At 35.4% G+C, this 21,640-nt stretch overlaps 1 protein-coding gene across 2 annotated transcripts; it reads right to left on the reverse strand.

Annotated features, from left to right (window-relative positions):
• Positions 1-1,400: 1,400 nt before the first annotated feature.
• On the reverse strand, positions 1,401-19,280 carry malt1 (MALT paracaspase 1). Of its 2 annotated transcripts, XM_059336450.1 has the most exons (17): positions 18,984-19,280; positions 17,911-18,077; positions 15,999-16,120; positions 14,383-14,530; positions 13,102-13,280; positions 11,606-11,702; positions 11,460-11,507; positions 10,177-10,200; positions 10,023-10,073; positions 8,184-8,387; positions 7,924-8,101; positions 6,445-6,516; positions 5,241-5,368; positions 3,941-4,090; positions 2,831-2,988; positions 2,609-2,734; positions 1,401-1,932 (listed from the first exon to the last, which is right to left on the reverse strand). In XM_059336450.1, the coding sequence occupies exons 1-17, from the start codon at positions 19,130-19,132 to the stop codon at positions 1,435-1,437; spliced, it is 2,499 nt and encodes an 832-aa protein (XP_059192433.1). In that variant the 5' UTR covers positions 19,133-19,280; the 3' UTR covers positions 1,401-1,434. The 2 variants fall into 2 exon arrangements, with proteins under 2 accessions (XP_059192433.1, XP_059192434.1); XM_059336451.1 differs by lacking the exon at positions 11,460-11,507.
• Positions 19,281-21,640: the final 2,360 nt, after the last annotated feature.

The raw sequence follows: 21,640 nt of genomic DNA on the forward strand, positions 1-21,640 counted from the left end.
AAAAATTATTACTTTAATGTTTTCATTGTTTTTTTTAACCCTTTGATGCACAACATATGGACACCCCTTCTAAAAAAACATGGCTCAAAAATGACCCTCATTCATTTCCCATGTTATTTCATGCTGGCTGTGTGTTTCTTTGCTCTATCTTTTGAAATCAATTTATTCCATGATTGAATATTCAAAGTATTCTTTGAATAGCTTGTTTTTGATTACAACAGATCGTATTTCCATTTTCCCCTTCATACTTTATGAAGAAAAATGTTTTTCCTCAAGTTAATTGGTGAAAACCTGGAATACTCAATGATGAAATTAATTGATTGCTCATGTTGTGCATCAAAGGGTTAAATGTATTACTATATTTGTGTATGACTTTACTGTATTTCAATGACTGCACAGCACTTTGGTCAACTGAGGTTGTTTTAAAATGTGCTCTATAAATAAACTTTGACTTGACTTGACTCACTTTCCTCTGACTGCAAATAGTTTTTTAGTAACATGAACAAATGTTGCAGTGAAGGCAGCCAAGGCCTTGACTGCAGATTGTTTCACTTCTTATCTTCTTAATCCTATCCTGCCCTTTTCATTTGTCTGATAATTTTACACAAACCTCATGAGAGGAATTCCAGCTCAGGCATGTCTGATCTTGGCAAATACCATCAAATATCTTGCCTTTTTCCTCAGTGAATTATTGCTAAATCGACACCTCTATTGCAGCAATTATCCCAGTCCATTCTTCTAAATATTTATTTACTAAACTCTTAAAAACTTTAGTACAAAAGTCAGCTTGTTGAGGCGAATAATATGCAGTAATGCTTACAACTTGAAGAATATTATATTCTAAAAAAAAAAAAACCTTAAGAAGTTACAACATGTAACCAAAAGAGCAGCAATATTCCAGATCTATGACATTTAACCCTTTATCAGGCAAAGAACTATATTTGGTAACTTCAGGTAATATTTTGAGAAAAAAGTTGCAAATTTACTAGATTAAAGTGGCAAATCTACAAGAAAAAAAGTTGCCGATTTAAGAGAAAAAAGTAGAAAAAAAACAACTTTTTTCTCCCAGATTCAACCCTTTAACCCTTAATAGGACACTCATTGAAATACTTGCAAATTCCAAATTTCAACCCTCGAGAATATTGGAGGATATATTTTGAGAAAAAAGTTTACAAGATTAAAGTGGCAAATCTACGAGAAAAAAATGCGTAGATTTATGAGATTTAAAGTGGTGAATCTGGGAGAAAAAAGTTGCTTTTTCCCCACTTTTTTCTCATAATTCACGCAGATTTGCCACTTCAAATCTCTTAAATCTGCAACTTTTTTCTTGTAGATTTGCCACTTTAATCTAGTAAATTTGCAACTTTTTTCTCTAAATATTACCTAAAGTTACCAAATATAGTTATTTGCCTGATAAAGGGTTAAAGCTTCTCTTCACTGCTGCTGAAGCTGCAGGCTGTTGATGAACACAGTCTGCAGCTCGTTGATGTCATCAGTGGTTTCTATGGGGATGCTGAGCCGGCCCGGCGAGGTGGAAAGCCCGGCGGCTGAGTCGTACGCGGGTTCGTAGCGAGACAGGCTGAGGTTCTCGTAGTAGGAGTCCCCACAGCCTCCCACGGCGCCCTGAGGATGCTCGTAGACGTCCAGGTAGTGCTGCTGCGGTGACAGGCGGCTGTAGTCCTGGGCCTGGTGCGTCCCGTGGTGCAGGTGGAGGTGCAGGTGGCGTTCGGGCCCGGGGCTGTGGCACGGGCTGTGTGACGGGCTGTGGGGCATCATGCACGTCTGCAGGCAGCTGTTCCGCCGCATGGCCCGGTGCAGGTCCAGCCGGGCGATCAGCGGCTTGCCGATGTTGATGCTTTTGGTCCAGTGGACGGATTCGTCGTCCATGGCGGTGAAGGAGCCCTGCAGGCACACGGTGAAGACCAGCTCCTCCTGTTGCATGTTGGGTAAGAGGAGAAATAGTCGGAACAATATTCAGATTATAAGGTCAAAACATTCAGATCTCCATGAACCCTTTTGACTTCGGTGATCCCCTAATTTTTCAAGTTTTCTCACTAATATATCGTCACCCTGTTAAAATAATCGGCTTACTCTTTTTTTTCAAGTTTTGCAGGAAACACAAAAAACTTTTATTGATCATTTCACTCAAAAAGGATGTATCAAATGGTGTCTATTGGCATAGTAATAACACTATGTGTAAATTATGTAACTTAAGATAAATAAATGACTTAGGCAATTTTTTGAACATGCCTGTGTGACTTAAGCAAGATATGGGAACACTTTATTTTGAAGGTGACACTTTATTTTGAAGACAGTATTTTCTTATTTGTGAAATGATAAAAGTAGATATCCAAAATCCATTCTCTATAAAACTTTGACTCTAATATATCAACAAAATAAAATAATGACTTTGCTTTATCCAATGTTCAGATTTATGTCCTGGAAATATATGCAAATTAGCGCATATTTAATGACGTCACTTCATTTGCATACCTAAAAATACAATTTCAGAATACTTGGTGATATCTAAGTTATAAAAATGACCCTATTCACCTGTAGTGTCTCATTTTAAGAGTTTTAATTTCTCTGAGGTTTAGTGAGTCTTTACCCTGAGTTTCTGCAGTGAGCTGACTCTGGTGTAGAGACAGTGCTGCGGCAGGTTGCTGGACAGAAGGTAGATCCCCGTCTCCTCTGGAGTCTCTCTGTTCATCTCTTTAGGATCCACATCGAGGTCCTGCAGTGAGGGAAAGAAGCAGGTGGCGATGCATATAGATTGGTAAGAAAGGTGAGAAATACTCTCTGAATAATTTGTTTGTGACAGCTTGCTGACCTGTGAGAAGTCTGTGACGTGAGCCTGGCAGAAGGACATGTCCTCAGGCTTCTTAATGATGTGAGTGTAGATGATGAGCACGTTGGAGAACTCTGCAGCGAAGCCCAACTTGATCTGAGCCCCACAGTCAAAGTTCAGACACATACTCTCAGGAAGCTCTGGAATAACGTACAAAAAAAATGAAAATGTCAAGTTCTATAATTATGTTTCATTGATTGGTTTTAAATAAAAACTGCAGCTAGTTTTCATGCTCCATACACAAGTTTTTTATTTAGTATAATGTTAAGAACCACAAAAATTTTCAGTAATGTCTTTTTGTAACAGTGTCCTAAGCATTCATTTATATTTATGGATTTATCATATGACACATTCTATGGAGGACAGAAGATGCCAAAATTAAAAATATTTAACAATACATTTAAAAAATAAATACAAATCATACAAAATTTAGTGATACATTTATATAAACAAATAATAAATAAATACCCAACTACAAATACACATGTAAATAAATAAAGAAGAAAATTCAAACAGAAATAACCATTCTTACAAAGTAATGCCTACATTTATGTTTTATACATAATACATTTTATGCACAATGTGTATAAAATTAATTTATTTTATAATATGCCAAAATAAAAAATATTTTACAATAAATCTAAATTTAATAAAAACTGCGAAATTAATATATATATTTTTTTAATTAAATAAAAAAATAAATGAATAAATAATAGGGAAAATTAAACAGGCAAGTAAATGAATATGCAAATTAATACACAGGTGTATAAATAAAGAAGCAAATAAAACAGATTTTTTTTTATACATTCCATGCATAATATATATAAAAAGCATACACATACATATGTTATTTCTGTTATTAGTATTTCTACTCTTCCGGCCTTGTTTCCAACAACAGTGTGGTTGCCCAGGAAGCCCCCAGAGTGTGCAGGTGTGTGTAACGACAGAGTGAGAATTGTGTGTTTATCAGAGTCAACATTTGACTGTGTGTGCAGGTCTCAGCCACAGAAAGCAAACGGGGGCTTTCCAGTGCATTGATAACAAATGCTAAACAAATGTTAAATAAACAAAAAGTGTGCATTATCAACTCACCGTGAGCCTTCGCCCACTGGAGGCTGCGAGCCTGAGTGACATCAGCGCTGTCGCCGGGCCGGATGGGATCGGTCAGCGCTCTCCTCTCTGACAGACTGCTGCGGATCTCCAGAGCCTGCTTCCCCTTCGTGGCGTCAAACTGACCCATGTCTGGACACGAAAACATTTAAACTACTTCATTTTAACACCTATGGACTTGAAACTGGATCCAACCAGGCGAGGAGCGCTGTAAATATGTCAGTACAGTGAATTGATCCATCCTGAGCTCCTGTTATGTCCTGTCTGTATTGTGTTTAATAGTAAATGCATCTTACAGCAACATCAAGTCATTTCCTTCTCTAACCCTGCATTTAAAAAGGAAACTTTTGACATTAATAATGCAAAGCAAGCTACATTTAATTATCTTTATTACCCTTCTACTGACAAATGAAGAGAAACACATCCTGTGGGAAACACCGCAAACACAGTAATAGTTACATTTTATAACCACACATTAACCATGTAACCTAATAACCATCTTTAAAACAGAACATAGTCTTACCTTTATTTATATATATATATATATATATATATATATATATATATATATATATAAATATAAATATATATATATATATATATACATACATACATATAAACATATACACCTATATATACATATATATGTATATATAATACACATATATACATATACATATATATATATACACACATATATATATATATATATACATATACATATATATATACATATACATATACATATAAGGACATGTGGCATTGTTGTTGATCTGTCAGCAGGTTTTTGAGTCCTAAATGCATTGTGTTGCTGCCATGTGATTTGCTGATTAGAAATTCACATTAACCCATTTAAGCCGGGAAAGCATTACCGCATTTCTACCATGAAAAACCAGGAGCGATGTTGCATTTTTCTACCATTAAAGCGAGGAAAGCGGATACGTCTTTTTGTAGTATTTGTAGTTTTTTCCACCTATTTTCGGTCTCTTGGCCAATGAAATGCATCAGAATACATGTCTCTCAAATACTTTTTGAATTTCATTTCTATTTGCTACAGAGGCTGAAAAATCTATTATTTAGTAGAAGTTGACACTTCTGTTGAATTTCCAGAAAAACTTCAGGTTTTAGGGGGTTATTTTAAAACCGCCCAGAGGTTTTACAGGCATTTTTTCCAGGCGTTTTAGGCCTAAATGGGTTAATGATCAGTTGAACAGGTGTACCTACTAAAGTGGCCGGTAAATGTATGATGTTCTCATGTTTTGTGTGTCTGCTCCTCTCTCACCCTCGGCGACTCTGTCCAGCACCACGGTGATCTTCTCATCGTCCAGCAGTCGCTTTTTCAAAAACTTGACAAACACTCCGTTGGTGAAGCCGCTGGAGCTCAGCTCGAAGGCCTCGGCATCCTGGCACCTGGACAGACAAAACATGAGGAATAAAAATGTGTAATTAGAGTTGGGGGGAAAATCGATACAGCATAGTATCGCGATATTTTGCATGGCAATATAATATCGTTTCATAGCCGACAAGTTCCGATCCAATCAATCCACTTTATTTGTATAGCGCATTTAAACAACAAAAACGTCTCCAAAGTGCGGCACATAGAATCAACAATAAAACAAACATTTCCATATAACAATCAGCAATAAATAATAACTGTATAAATTTAAAATGATGCTATAAATAAAACAATAAAATCAAACAGATAAACATAGTAAAATAAATAAAAGACGTAGTTAAAAGTAGTAAAATAAATAAAAGACACAGAGGAGCACAAAACTCACGCAAAGTTAAAAAGCCAGGGAATAAAAATGGGTCTTAAGACGAGACTTAAAACACTCCCCCGTGGGGACTGTATTTAGTGTTGCAGCCGGTGGGCCGACAGTATTTTCGCTGTTTTTTTCCTGAGGCCGTAGCGGGCTACTTGTAGGAATATACTGGATATACTGGTATCATATGAAACTAGAAGATCTAAGGAATCTATTGTGTCCGACATAACGCTGCAAAAGTAGGCTATTTTTTATGTTTCATTCAAAAAAATTCAGAGCAGTGAAGCTTGTTGTTAGTGAAAGTTTGAGAAAATGCTGCAGTTGTTGCCATACATGTTTGATATTCTTTCAGTTCAGTTTGACTGAATACTTTGTTGGTCAGTCTGTGGGTTTGACTCAATGTGGAGAAATAAAAAGACTGAAGTGAGATGAATAGACTGAGAATTTTCTCTTATTTGACAAAACAATTCTTGATTGAATTTAATTTTGTGGACACAAAATGCAGTTAAACAGTTATATATATATATCAATATATTGTATCGCAATACTCACCATATCGCAAAATGTTTAAAATCGCAATAATATCGAATCGTGACTCAAGTATCAGGATAAAATCGTATCGGGGAACCTCTGCTGATTCACACCTCTAGTGTATATGCTTGAAAACAAAAACAATTTTTTATAGTTAGTTTGGTATGATAAGTAACAATTCAAACTTACGTAGCATATCCAAAGACGATGTTGGCGGTAACCCTCAGGACAATGTTTGGAGCGCTGTCATCGTGAATATTCCTGGAAAATTATAAAGGAAATGCACAACAAGGTGATAAATCCCAATCAGCTCTTTGCTGGACATAAAAAAAATCCTTAAGTGCCCTTCTGGGGAATTCCACACAAAAACAATCTATGCACATGTATAAAAAAATATATAAATATATAAATCACTAGTATAATCACCAGTTGATTGCATATCATAAGCCCCTTTCATAGTGCGTTCCCACAAATGTCCCGCTATATTGCTGCAAAGATCTGTGTCGGCTTTTTCGCCTTAGGGAGTTCATAGTGATCCCGTGAAGGCGTGATATTTGTGCCCTTTCATAGTGCAGTCCGGCGTCACGGAACGAGGTGGGAGGATACTGGGAGGGGACGATAGTGGGAGCAGACGATAGTGGGAGCAGACGATAGTGGGAGCAGACGATAGTGGGAGCAGACGATAGTGACGTGTTAGTGCTAACAGGCACACAGTTAGCTCTGTAGCAGTACAGTGTGTATGTGCTGCAGCAGTATGTGTTCAGTTAGCAACCTCTGTTTGTTTACAACAAGCACCGGACTCTCTGTGCACAGTTAACGATGCCTGTTTGTTTACGGTCAGCTTAAACAGTTATGGTAAATGGACCTGCACTTATTTAGTGCTTTTCTAGTCGCTTTGCGACCACTTAAAGCGCTTTACACTACAGACTGTGCTCATTCATCCATTCACACACACATTCATACTGGTGGCAGAGGCCCCCCTAAACGGTGCCACCTGCCACCATTGGGAATTCATTCACACACCGATGAACGCAGCATCGGGAGCAATTTGTAGGCTGCCATGGTCAGGGATCGAACCACCAACCCGCTCTACCAACTGAGCCGCAGCCGCCCCAGTTAGCATGCTGGTTTGTTTAGCGCCGGCGGCCGCAGTGAGCAGTGACTTGATGACTGTCGGACCAAGTGGGAGGAGTGTGTTAGACGTCATGTGCAACTTCAAATATTCTGATTCGCCCCGATGTCCCGTTCGTAGTGGTCCTGCTTCCAACAGTTTTCCGCCTCTGTGACGACCTCTGGAGGCGGAAAACTGATCCCGGCATCCCTCTTCGGGCACGTTCATAGTGGAGGTCAGACGTTACAGAGCCAGACATGAAACAACACTATGAAAGGGGCTATACTCTATACTCTACTCTCTAATCTCTATCTCTCTACTCATTTCTTTACTCCTAGTTATCTGCCTACTATCATAACTGTTTTTGAAATGTGGTGAAATACACTCATAGCAGTTTTAGCACATCATGCTAAAACTGCTTACTCATTCTGATATGGAAGCAAAAAGTCACTTCTTGATGTGTTGTTGCTGAATTTTTACCCTTCTTTGCAGTAATAATTTTAACATGTATTTAAAATGCGCTATTATTCTATTATAACCTTAAAGAAAGGAGTCACCTCTTCCTGCACATGTCCAGCAGGAAAACATTGAGGCCCGTCTCCTTCTCCTGCATCAGTTTCAGGATGCTCTGCACACATAAACAGTTGGCTGACCGGTACGGGTTTGGTGCGTCTACCGGCACCATGAAACTGTTGCCGTAGTTCTCATATCCGTGACCAGCGTAGTACAGCAGGCCTAAAGAGGGAAGTGTTATATTTCAGTCAGCTGAAACATAATTTATGCAGTTAAATGAAGTGATTGTTAAATCCCAACACACCGTAGACTCCCTTGTGGAGCAGCAGCAGGAACTCGTCGACGGCGTTTCTCATCTCGGACTCCGTGAGGTCGAGCAGCGAAACCACCTGGAAGTTGAGCTGCCGCAGCAGGTTGGTGAGGTCGTACACGTCCACCATGGGAGCTTTGAGCTGCGGGTGGTTCTGGTAAGACAGATTTCCGATCAGCAGCGCCACTTTGTCAGTCGCTGTGAGAGGAGACAGGAGGTAAAGGGAGAAAACCAATTGGTAAAATGTCAGGAAGAAAAACTGATATGCATCAATGAAACCGACAAGGAAACTGGATTTAAAATCAAGTCAACATGGCAGCGTTCAATGTCTGCTGCAGAGTGTAAAAATTCAAGTGACAAATTAATTTAACGATTGATGCACAACATGGGTCTAAAGTGACCCGACTAAGTTTTTATATGCGATATCTTTGCAATAAATTAATTTCATCTTTCAGTATTGCAGGTTTTCCTCAAATAACTTGTTTTTGATCATCATACATACTATTTTGTTTTCATTTCTTACTTTTTGAATAAAACCCCTTTTTTATCACTATGCTTCTAGTGCACAAGGTCATTTTGACCCATATTGTGCATTAGAAGGTGTTTATATGTTGTCACCAATTTAAAACCTGACAAAGAAGACACGGACTACGCTTCTAATGCACAAATATGCTCATTTTTGACCCATGTGTGTAAACTTGATGTGATAATACAAAAACTATTTTTCTTCATAAAGTATGAAGGAAAAAAGGATATAATGATCTGTTATAATAAAAAAGATATTGATGTTGATTTTGGTTATTATCAAGAAAACCATGGAAAATGTCTAGATATCAGCTCTTAAATTAAATTCTTAAGAGCTATTTTTGTTGTTATCATTATATTTGTCCAAACAAATGTACCTTTAGTTGTACCAGGCATTAAAATGAACAAGAAATTAAAGAAAACAAGGTCAAACAATTTTTTCCGTGACTGTATAACAGTTTGTATGGGGCCATTCTACATAACACATACTTTTACTTTTGATACATTAAGTACATTTTGATGCTGATACTTTTGTACTCTTACTTATTCAGTTTTGAATGCAGGACTTTTACTTGTAGTGGAGTAATTTCACAGTGTGGTATTAGTACTTTGGGATCTGAATACTTCTTTCACCGGCTATTTTGATAAATTATAAAAAATTGATTGGCTTGTATAACTGTAACAGATTAATGCTTTTTAATCTTCTTTAATAACATAAACTCCTCAAAGTGTGTAGATGATTCTGACAAAGTTTTGGGATGTTTGGCTGACAAGTCGCCGAAAACTAGATTTTAGGAAAACTGAGAATAAAAAAACATTTTACGTATTGATTTTTGATTCTTATCACTTTAAAGCATGTTTTTCTTGTGGGGTTTTTTGTCTCTCTTTTACCTTATATTCTACTTTTTGGACATGCATTCTGTACTTTATATGTTGCAGCAAAAAGGAAATCCCCTCTCTGTAAAAAAAGACAAAAAAACTATACACCAGTAAGTTCAGTTGTGGTGATAAAAATCACAAATACAAAGAAATGCAGGCAGGAAATGAGTGGCTCATATTTCCAGATAACGACATGACGAACAATGATATTTAAAACTGTTTGGTGTCATGCCACCTGCCCACATTTAGATTTCCCTTTCTGGTGAAACTCTGTCAGAGAGAAGTTGATTTAACTTTATTTAGCTGTAATTTTATCTGTCTGTGGAGCTATTGACATCATATGTGTCACATCTTTGTTTTGGTGGAGGAGCAGAAATAACTGATACTGAAAATTAACTTGTATAAAGAAATATGTTGGAAAAAACTCACCATGAAGTTCTTCTGGATTACTGTTAAGGAACAAATCACTTGAACCTAAAACTGTCAACAATGAAATGATCATTAATTAAGTTATGTACGAGGAAAAATTTGAATCTATAAGTAGTTTAAGTATAAATGTATTGATGAATGTGATTACTCTTACCTCCTCCGATGGCGTAAACATCATCTAGGAATTAAAAATACAAATACTTTAACATCATAGAAACTCAAACTGAGCATTTTTAGGTCGGGGTTAGAAAAATATTCTATTGATTCAGAATAAAATGATTAGTAAAAGAGAAGGGAAGTCTTACAGTCAATCATCATGCAACTAACATCAACTAATCAGATTAATACATTTAGTGATTAAGGCTGGAGGTCAAAAAATCCCATGAAAAGACAAAAAAAAGAAGCAGTGTGTGTCTTTATCTCAGTACTGTCCTACTGAAGACATTTATCTCTAGGTCACTATTATCCTATTTTATTAGATTTTGTTTCATTACATTTTTTGTTTTGTTTTTTTGTTTTATTTATTTTTTGTTATGTATTATTTTATTTTATTTTGTTTTTATTACATCTTTTGTTTAAATTTTTTGTTTTATTTTATTTTGTTATATATTATTTTATTTTGTTTTATTATATATTATTTTAATTTATTAACTTTTATTTAAACAGGGGAAATCCATTGGTCCAAGGTCTTATTTTCTTATTTTTTTATTTTTATGTTCTTTTGCAATGGCACCATCATAAAACAACAAAAACAGAAAAGCTTATAAGCTTAATTTAAGTTAAAAAATAAAGGTTCAGCATTTTTCTTAGTACTTCTGTGCATTGTAGTTTTTGGCAAATGTTTTTAAAATATGAGTCATTTTTCTGGATATATTTTCAACTGTGGAAAAATACATAAACATTTAGTGCTCAATGAGTTAATTAAAGCAGCAGGATAGTAAATGCGCTCAAAATTACAAAGGACCATGTCGTGTGTGCAACTGTGCCGCTTATAATGTGTTTTTATAATTAATAGTTTTGTATTTTAAAACATCTAATCATGTTTCTTGGTTCTTGTGAAAAGTCTGGCAGCTAAATTCTACACATTCTTTTATTTCTGGCTTTAGTACACAAACAAAACTACAAACTTAGGTTATAGTCAGCAGGATCAATTGTTGCTTTTGGTCTTTTCGTGAGATTTGTTGTAAATAAGACAAATATAGAATTCTGCCGTCCTTCAACATACAATTGATTGAAATTAAAGACATCAGTCAAATCAAATCAAATTCATGCATGTGAAACCTGAAAATCAAACCCTGTTAGTGTTTAGGTGACAGTAATCTGAATCATAACCCACATGCACCTGTAACATAAGTCATTATTAATATTTGCATGCAGCTAAAGTCTTCTGACTGCATTATAACATAATCGACCCTGCACCGGTGCTTTCAACTCTACCTTCAGAGCACTCCATTGCCACTGACACCTGGACAGATATCCTTGGTGCTTTCAGTCAAAAGCAGAGCAAATTATCACTCAGACTTCAAAACAAAAGAGCTGAATTTGCTGGACTGGTCATTACAGACTCAAAAAGTTCGACATACCGATGAGAACGTCCACTTCATTGGTCCACATTCTCTCCGTGCTGCTGCTGATCTCACATCGATACCTGCCGTGGTGATCCTGCATCGCATCAGGAATCTGAAATGCAAAAAATGCTTTTTATTAAACCTAAAAAGTAAGATGCTCGCCTAAACAGAGATTAACCCATAAGAACCCATGGTGACATGGGTGTAACAAACACTTTAGTGACTTCTCCAAAATGTGGGTGTGACTGGAAACAGAAATCTGAAAGAGTAGCTAATTTCAAAAAGCTTATTTTTTGTTACTAGGCTAAGTTTAAACCCATTTAACAATTCTTGTAAATATGTTTTATTGGTTTTTACCATTTTTATCCCACAGAGATGAAAAATACAGAACATACGCATATTACTTCAATTTGCACATACCGGTACATCTCCAAAAATGTACAAGTGTATTGTTTAGCAAATATGTTGATACAACGAGTTCCCTATTCCCATCCCATCCCCTCCCACCCACCCTCCCATAGGTTCATAGGATATTAATCACATTTAGGTAATAGGAAAGCAAAAGTAGATAGAGAAGAGAGAAACAAAACAGAAGCAAACATAACAACAACAACAACAACAACAAAAGCAACCTAACTAAGAAAGATGTATATAAATACAAATAAATGAACAGAAATTATAATAAAAAATAAAAAATGAAAAATATTAAAAAATAAAAAAGGGGAAAAGGGGAGTGTTCACTGCTGCGATCAGTCGTGTACGAGTCCCACCCTAATCATTGTCAAGTGGCTCCTGCAAGGAGTCATAAAAGTCGAGAAAGGGCCTCCATATTTTGAAAAAAGATTGAGAGGAACCTTTGAGTGTGTATTTGATTTTTTTCTAGCTTTAAGAAATACATAACATCTTTGATCCAATGAGAAAAGGATGGTGGAGCTCGTTGTTTCCATCTGAAAAGTATTAAACGTCTGGCAAGGAGTGTGGTGAAGGCTATTACTACATAGGCTTTAGCTGGTAAGACAGCCCGAGATTTCGCTGATGTTAAACCAAAGAGAGCGCAGATCGGATCAAGATCTAACTGGGTCCCAAAGATCTCACTAAAGGCTTTAAATCATTTAACAGTTCTAATCTGTTAATAGGGTGTCCTTTATTGCATTTAACCCTATTAGGGTTTGTTATTTCTTTTTATTTATTATTGATTTATTGTTATTTTGTTACTTAAAAACAAATCCGAAAAAATAATTTGTTGTTAAACAGCACTATTAATGTCACAATTTTAATATATGTTGGTATATATGTTTTCACCCAATGTGACATATATGTTACATCACAGATCTTTGACATTTAAGGGTAGTATTTTTAAAAAACCATCAGAAATGTGTGCTATGTGGTTAACTTGGTCTGTGGTATATCCCCCATCATTTTCCTTCAAGGATAACTGGGTCTGGGTTCTTATGGGTTAAAGCCTCCAACTGAGATTGGTTTTTAAAACTATATCATCAACGTCTTCTCACCATGAGTTTCCTCTTTGTGGCGTTGGGCACTGGGACTCCGTTTTTGTGCCACTGGTATCGAGGGATGGGCCGTCCCACAGCTCCACACTCCAGCTGCAGGGTTTCCCCGATGTTTATCCGCTGAGGCTGAGGCTGGATCACCAACTTCAGCCGACCATCTAGAGAATGATAACTTTGCCCTGGTGGTGGACAGAGTAAATTATCATGAGTAAATTATCTTCTACAGGCAAAAACATTTTTTTCATGCACTGATCAATTTTAAGATTTTGGGCTATTTCTTTCCCACAACATTATTTGAATGATACTACATTTTGCACTAATTTTGCACTGTTTATGCACTCCCTCATGTAAATATTGTACAGTATTTCTTCTTGTATATAATTTCCATGTATTTATATTTTAATTGAATTCTCTAATTTTGCACATTTATACTAATTTCTAGTACTAGTATATATCCATCTATCTATCTATCTATCTATCTATCTATCTATCTATCTATCTATCTATCTATCCATCCATCCATCCAACATGTCTTCTTTCAGAATAGTAGAAAGAAAACACCCAAAACAAACATTTAGGTGTCTTCACTTTACTATATTTGATCCATTTGTGCCTGTAAATTTCTCCTAAATTCACTAAAAGTTAGCGTTCTATCAAAGAAATTAGATTAATAGTTTTGCCTTCAAATAGTCATTTGAATCAAGACTGTTTGAAAGGCTCTTTAAAGGCTGTTTTCTCAAAATGAGATTTTTCTCATAAATCTCAATTTCAGCTACAGTTACAGACACCAAACTTTTATTCCTAACTATAATCTTAAAGGTTTTTTTACAGAGGGGTTTGTCTATATATCAGTCATACCCTGATTTAATAAACAAAGGTTATGGTAAAACGTGATTAAAAAAAAAAGATTTTCTCATTTATGAAATGATAAAAGGAAATTTCTCAATTTCCTTCTGTTAATAACTTTGAATCTAATATATCAACAAAATAAGATAATAACTTTGAAATTTTATCCAATGTTCAGATGTATGTCCTGGAAATATATGCAAATTTGTGCATATTTAATGAGTTAATGCCTCAATTGTGTGGACTTAACAAATTGGGGAAGTTTAATGGGCATATCTAAAAGTTTAAAATAAGCCTATTCACCTGAAATATCTCTCCTTAAAAGATTCCTGCTTCAGCTGGTAAAAGTACAAGAGTTAGAGGTTCAAATCCGTCAAGAGTCACTTATTCTAAAAACATATGTAAGGGTGATTTCACACCTAACACCTATCTTACCACAAGACATGGTGACATTCAGGACGTCCACTTGAGCCCACTGACTGAATTCAAAAGTGTCTCCACAGTTGACCCTGCAGATGTAAAAGCCAGCGTCCTTCAGGCGGACCGGACTGATCACCAGCTCTGTAGAGAAGCTGTTTGGCACCTGAGGGTGTGGAAAATATATCACATTAATCACAAAATACAGTGCAACATTAATAAAGGCCAGAAGATAAATAGCGGTTCATCTGCAAACTGAAATCTCATCTCCTTTCCCTTCGGCTCCATATTCACTGTATTAATAAAATGCATTGCAGGGTTTTAGTGATCCAGCATGATTTTTCAAGCTCCAAGAACATTGTGCAGGAGCATGCAAAACATGTCTAATTTTTCCGCATAAAATGATTAAATTTAAAGACAAAATGGTGGGAAAATAAAGTGCAATCCTTTAAAACACACAGCTGTTAAACTCTAGTTTCAGTTTCTTTTAAAAAGACAGTTTAGACGCAAGTTTGTACATTTTATTTGAATAAAAAGTAAAAGGGAAAGGATATGGATATGTGTAAACAAATCTTCCAACTTTTGGACGGCCTGTTCTCAAGTAAACTGGTTTCAGTTTGAGTGGAAAAGGGGAAGAGTGATATGATATAACTGTTTCCAGTTCACTTTTAGTGGCCCAACATTTATATATGAAACAGCACATTTAAAGGTTGTAATGAGAGTATTGTTCATGCAGTTTTGGTAAACTTTAGAGCCTGTTTGGACACCTGCAGTAAGGGAGGATTTATGCATTTAACCAACATTTTACACTGCAGTTGAATGCAGGTGAACATCCTAAAAAGCTGAAAAACCCTATTATATTGACTTTTTCTTGTATTTATGTTATTTCAGTTGCTTTCTGGTGCCTCCATGGACATGTTAAATATCTGAAAGGTAGTGAAATGCTTGCGGAAGGTCAGGGATGCTGAAAGTTTTAATGAGAGTGTCAATTTAGGGAGGCAGCATATGAATGAGGGTTGCACAAAAAAAACAATAGCTAACTTAGCCAAATATGTGCATTAAATATAACCTATTGAAAGTATTAAAAATGGACAGTGGAAGAATTCAATTCAATGCATGCATTTAATGGTGCACAAAATGTTTCTTTCTATGCACAAGGTGTTTCAATGCTAAATGGATTAATAAAGACACAATTCAGATTTATTTCTCAATCTGGTGTGCAGATCTGTCAGGGAAGTCATGTTTTTTGTATTTATAATGTAAATGGAGTTAGAAAAACACAAAAACAGACCATTATGTTCATTAAGCTGTAGTTTTATAGGTGTTAAATTAGGTTATTAATAGTCAGTGTTTGTGTTTGGGTGTCTGAGCCAGCAGAAAAAAGAAGTAGTGGTGAAAAAGGTTTCAAGCCCAGACCTGTTTAGATGACACACTGACTGCAGATTGTTTTATCTGAAAATTTCAGAGATACCGAGGCACAGCCATAACTATTTAAAGCAAAAGGACAAAAATATGAAGATGAATGCAGCCAACATCAGCATGAACACAAACACAGCAGAAATAAAGAGGTTTCAACACAAACATCTTCCTTTAAAGCTGATAGTGTATGTGGATATTGAGGAGTTTTAGCTCACCTCTTCTTTGGACTTGAACCACTGGTACTGGACTGGAGATTTGCCAACAGCGTGGCAGTTCAGACGAAGATTGTGACCAGATATAAGAGCCACAGACTGCGGCTGAATGAGGATCTGCAGGGCTGCAGAGCGAGAAGACTTTCACTTTGAATTCACACTTCTCAATCTTTCCATTATGTCATCAGACATAAGTAAAAGTACTAATAATACACTGTGAAATTACTCCATAACAAGAAAAAGTCCTGCATTCAAAACCTTTAAGTATCAGCATCAAAAGGTACTTAAAGTATCTACTAAAAGTAAAAGTACTCGTTATGCAGAATGGACCCACTCAGATTGTTATATACTCTAAATATATTATTAGATTATTTGTATTGGTGCATTTATGTAAGTATTGTTTTAATTCAGTAAAGATAGGGATCAGTTAAAATACTTGATATACTGTTATGAGGTTCACTTTAAATTGACCATGTTTCATGTTAAATCTCGACCTGAAAAGTAACTAAAGCTGGCCGCAAAATGCAGTAAAAAGTACAATATTTGCCTGCCTATGTTGCTTTGGTAACAGCATGAGGATGATGCACAAAGAAATTCTTTGTTTACTGACATGTGGCCAGAGGTGAAAGAAGATCTACTACACTGTGAAATTACCCTACAAGATAATAAAAAAGTCTTGTATTCAAAACTTACTTCAGTAAAAGTACAAAAGTGTCAGCATCGTAACATACTTAAAGTATCAAAAGTAAAAGTACTTGTTATGCAGAATGGCCCCTATCAAATATTAATGAAAGCAGCTTTTTTAAGGATTGGGGTAATTTTAACTACTTAATATACTGTTATGAGGTTTAATTTAACTTTAAATGTCTCATGTTTTTTATCTTAAATCTGGACCTGAAAAATACCTAAAGCTGGCAACTAAATGAAGTGGAGTAAAAAGTACAATATTTGCCTCTAAATGTAGTTGAATAGAGGTAAAAAGTTGCATAAAATTGAAATACTGAGGTAAAGTACAGGTACCTCAAAACTGTACTTAAGTACATTACTTTAGTAAATGGACTCAGTTAACCATAATGTCTCAAAATCACACAAGTTGGTTAAGAAGGCGTTGTGGTTTCCTTAATAGTGTAAATACAGTTTCACTGCCCTTACCAGCCAACCAAAACTACAAATCTGCAGTAAACAAAGTAATACATGTTTCCTCTTTCAAAACCCCAAACCCTGGTTGAATGACAAGACTGCTGACTGTTGCACTGACCATCACCATGAAGGGAGCAAGGTTATCATAGTTAACGAAAACTAACAAAATAACGAAAACTAAAATTGAAAAAACATTTTCTTTAACTGAAATAAAAATAAAAACAAGTTTTTAAAAAAACGATAACTAACTGAAACTGTATTGTGTGGTTACAAAACTAACTAAAATTATAGTGAAAATGTCCTTAGTTTTCGTCTTTGTCAACTTTTTTCATACATAATTCAGTGTTTCTATTTCAACATGCAGGAACACATGGTAAATATGTTTACTGAGACTGGGATGTCTACACTTCAACCAAAATACAAAACACCCCGAACTGTAAGAGTTAATAACCTTATTGGGGCTAAGATGGATAAACCAAAGGAAATGAAGGCACATACCCATTACAAAAAAACTAAAACTAACACTAAAACTAAACTAAAACTAAGCATTTTCGAAAAATAAAAACTAAACTAAAACTAGCAAACTCACTCTAAAAACTAACTAAAACTAACTGGATATGAAAACAAAAATTTACAGCGAAATTAAAAATAAAACTAATGAAAAATCCCAAACTATTATAACCTTGGAAGGGAGCTATAAATTCCTTTTGAGGCTAAAAAATCCAGCAAAGGGAACAAGTATCACCCTACTCTGGTTGGAAGTGTTTTGCTGTACCTGATGGTTTGAGGCACTGCAGGGCCTCTGAGTTCCCCAGAGTCTGGAGGGAGTCGACCAGGTGACCCGTGGTGCAGCCTCGATCTCCCATCAGCCTCAGCAGCATGCGGCTCGGGCTTCCCTCCAGCTCCAACACCTTCAGAGAGCACAGCTCCATGTCGTCCGAGCTGCAGGCAAACACGTCATAGTTCAGATTCACAATTAGATTAGATCAGATATCAGTATCGGTATCAGTGTTTATGTATTCTGATACGTGCCGTTATGAAAACTTTTTTTACACAATATACAATGCAGAAAATGCTTTATTTTTAAATAGCCAGCAATTAACTGAGACTGAACAGTAATCATGTTTATTTAGCTTTTTATTTTATTCCTATTTTCTCTTTATTTTCTCAGTTATAATTAATAAAATTGTCTATTAATGTAATGCATTGTTGCATAACAATGTTTAATTTGATTTAATAAAGTTTTATGTTTGAGAAAGTAGCTTTTACAGCTGCATTCTCATTACAGTTAGAATAGGTTTGAATTTTCAATCAGTTTTTTTTTAAAGTTTTTTTTTAGTTTTCACCTTTGGATTTTTCATTCAGTAGTATTTGTTGTTACACTTCTAATATGTTAATTATGTGATAAAAACACAAGCGAAATGTATTATAAACATTTTAAACATTTATTAAACATATTAGTAGTATAATATAGATTTGAAGGATTTTTTTTAAATTATTAGATATTTAAAAATGTAAATATTATTCAGTAATCTATTGAGCCTTTTGTAAAATGAAATAAGTAAGTAAGTAAGTAAGTAAGTAAGTAAGTAAGTAAATAAATAAATAAATAAATAAATAAATAAATAAATAAATAAATAAATAAATAAATAAATAAATATTTTTAATTAATTTCATGATGATTTTTCAGTGATAGTACCCAGCATAAATTGCCCTCCATCTATCTATAAATCACAATAAAGTATTTTACACGTCGCAACATAAAATAAACACACTGTATGGTGAATTTAACAACACTATAATTGTGATTTTATTCACTTTCCAGTCTGATTTTTTATCTCAGCCTACCTGACTTTGACCCGTCTGTCACCGCCGACTATCTCTCCCAGTTTTCGCCATCCTTTGCTGCTGGATTTGTCCAACACGTCGCAGAGCTTCTTCACCACCGGCTCCCTCAGCAGGTTGATCTTCGTGGACCGGTCCAAAGAATCCGACATGGCGACCAGCGGGGAAAGTTCACGACCATCAGAAGAGTTTTTCTCTCAGAGTGCTGGCTCTGCTGTTACACCTGACAACACTTTGCTTCTCGGCAAAAACTTTACTTCCTGGAAGAAATGGTAAAAGTGATACAGACACACCTCTCGGTTTCCCCCACGCAGCCTCGGTGAGAGCCGCTGCCAAAGATTGTGTACGCATCAAGAGGATTCACCTCAGCTAAACGAGTTTTCTTTTTAATCTTTTGTCATCAGAACAATCAGAAAATTGTGCAGAAGAGGATGTGGATGAGGTGGGAGAAAAAAATCATTAAGTACGAGAAAAAAGTCGAAATACAATTTTGAGAATAAAGTCGAAATAAAATTTTAAGAAAAAAAAGTTGAAATGACGAGAATAAAGTCGAAATACAATGTCTAGAATAAAGTTGAAATACTATTTTGAGAAAAAAATTGAAATGTCCAGAATAAAGTCGAAATACAATGTTGAGAAAAAAATTGAAATACAATTTTGAGAAAAAAAATTGAAATGACGAGAATAAAGTCAAAATACAATGTCTAGAATAAAGTTGAAATACAATGTCTAGAAAACACGTATTGACATATAATATAATACAATATATGTCTAAAAAAATCACATAAATTACATGAAAGCAGATTTTACTGAAAACAATAGTTGTGGTAGCCTACTACCAAGAATAGCTAATTTATGTGTAGGATTTTAGGACTACAACACCCTTAAATATGATAGTTATCACTCAGTTGACATTTATGAAAATCAGGTTGTAGCTTGCTGTCTACCTAACTGTCCGGACAGACGTGCAGTTTCTCTGAAAACAATGTTACTCTGATGACTTATTGACACAAATCTGTGAAAATCTTTCCAACTTTAGCAAAAACAAAAAGTTTACTTTTTTCTTGTCATTTTGACTTTTTTTCCCCTCAAATTCGTATTTCAACTTTATTCTCGTTATTTCGACTTTATTCTTGTTATTTCGGCTTTTTTCTCTGCATAATGAAAACAATAATCCTCCTCTCATTATTTTTTTCTCCTACCTGGCCCCAATCCTCTTGTTGTCATCAGTGGTGGAATGTAACTAAGTAAATTTCCTCAAGTACTGTACTTAAGAAAAAATTGAGGTATGTGTTCTTTACTTGAGTATTTACATTTTCTGTAACTATATACTTCTACTCTGCTACATTTTGAGGCAAATATTGTAGTTTTTACTGCACTACTCCATGAAGTATTTAAAAAGGAAAATATATTTTTACTTGGTCTATACCCAGAGGGGCATAACATAAATTACCATGAACAAGTTTTTCTTTATTTGTGTTTGTTACAGGCAAAACGAGTGATTGCTTTAACATGGAAAAACATTGGTAAACCAAGCATATCACAGTGGTTTCAGGAATTATCTTTATGTTTGCCCTGGAAAGAATTACATACACACTTAAGAATAGACAAGAGGTGTTTCAAAGAGTATGGGGACGTTTTATTCATTATATTAAGAACAATAATCTGGCTCATTTAATAAACAAACCTGGAGCAGAATAATTTTACCCTCTGCATATTTATACTCATGTACTCTTTTTTGAATGGATCCTCAAGGACTCTTGTTCTTAAATTATGCTACCTTGGGCTGCCATGTTATTGTATGTTTGCTTGTTTTATATTTTTCTTGTGACCTATGTGTCAGTTTTGTAAAACAAAACTCAATACATATGTTGTTCGGAAAAAAAAGAAGGAACATTTCTACAAATAAATAAATAAATAAATTGTTGTGATTTTCTAAGGTATTCAGTCGTTCAGACAGAGTGACACATCTCGCTTCATCCGGGATCTCTGGCTGCACTCAGGTGGGCACGTCGTGACGTCAACAAGCCCCGCCCCCTGTCCGTGACTCAGAGACGCCTCTTACCTCACATCTCACATCTCACCTGAGGCGTCCGACACACCGGTGAGCTGCCCTGAAAACACCTTTTATAATATTATCATGACTGAAGAAAGCTTTTTTTCATCTTCACATTAATTAATTGTAGTTAATTAACAAAGTATTGAAGGTCGACACGTGTCCTGAACAGGTGAGTGAACACCGGAGCTTTATTATTTATTTTTTAAAATCACATATTTGTGTTTTCACTGCAGCTGTTGGCTTAAGTGCGTCTTTCAGAGTAGTTACGTTTGGCAATTTGTAATGGCGTTTTTGTTTTGGAATTTAATTGTCGTAGGTCCAGAGAGTGAACACAACATGAACACCTAATAAAAACCCTGCAATATTAAGATTATGTATTTAACAGGCACATCAACCCTAAGAAACCTTATTCCTAATTAAAATACGTGTTTAGCCACTGATTGTCTGTAGCCACATGATTAAAAAAAAAAATTGTAGTGTAGTTTTTTATTTTGTCCACCATAACAGAAAAAAACACATTGAGGAAGGAAATTGAAGGGATTAAAAGGATTTTTTTTTAATTGAGAATGTTTCCCAATCTCTGGTTTGTTGTGCACTAACC

The sequence above is a fragment of the Centropristis striata genome, chromosome 7 (genome assembly GCF_030273125.1).
Source record: "Centropristis striata isolate RG_2023a ecotype Rhode Island chromosome 7, C.striata_1.0, whole genome shotgun sequence".
Lineage (NCBI taxonomy): Eukaryota > Metazoa > Chordata > Actinopteri > Perciformes > Serranidae > Centropristis > Centropristis striata.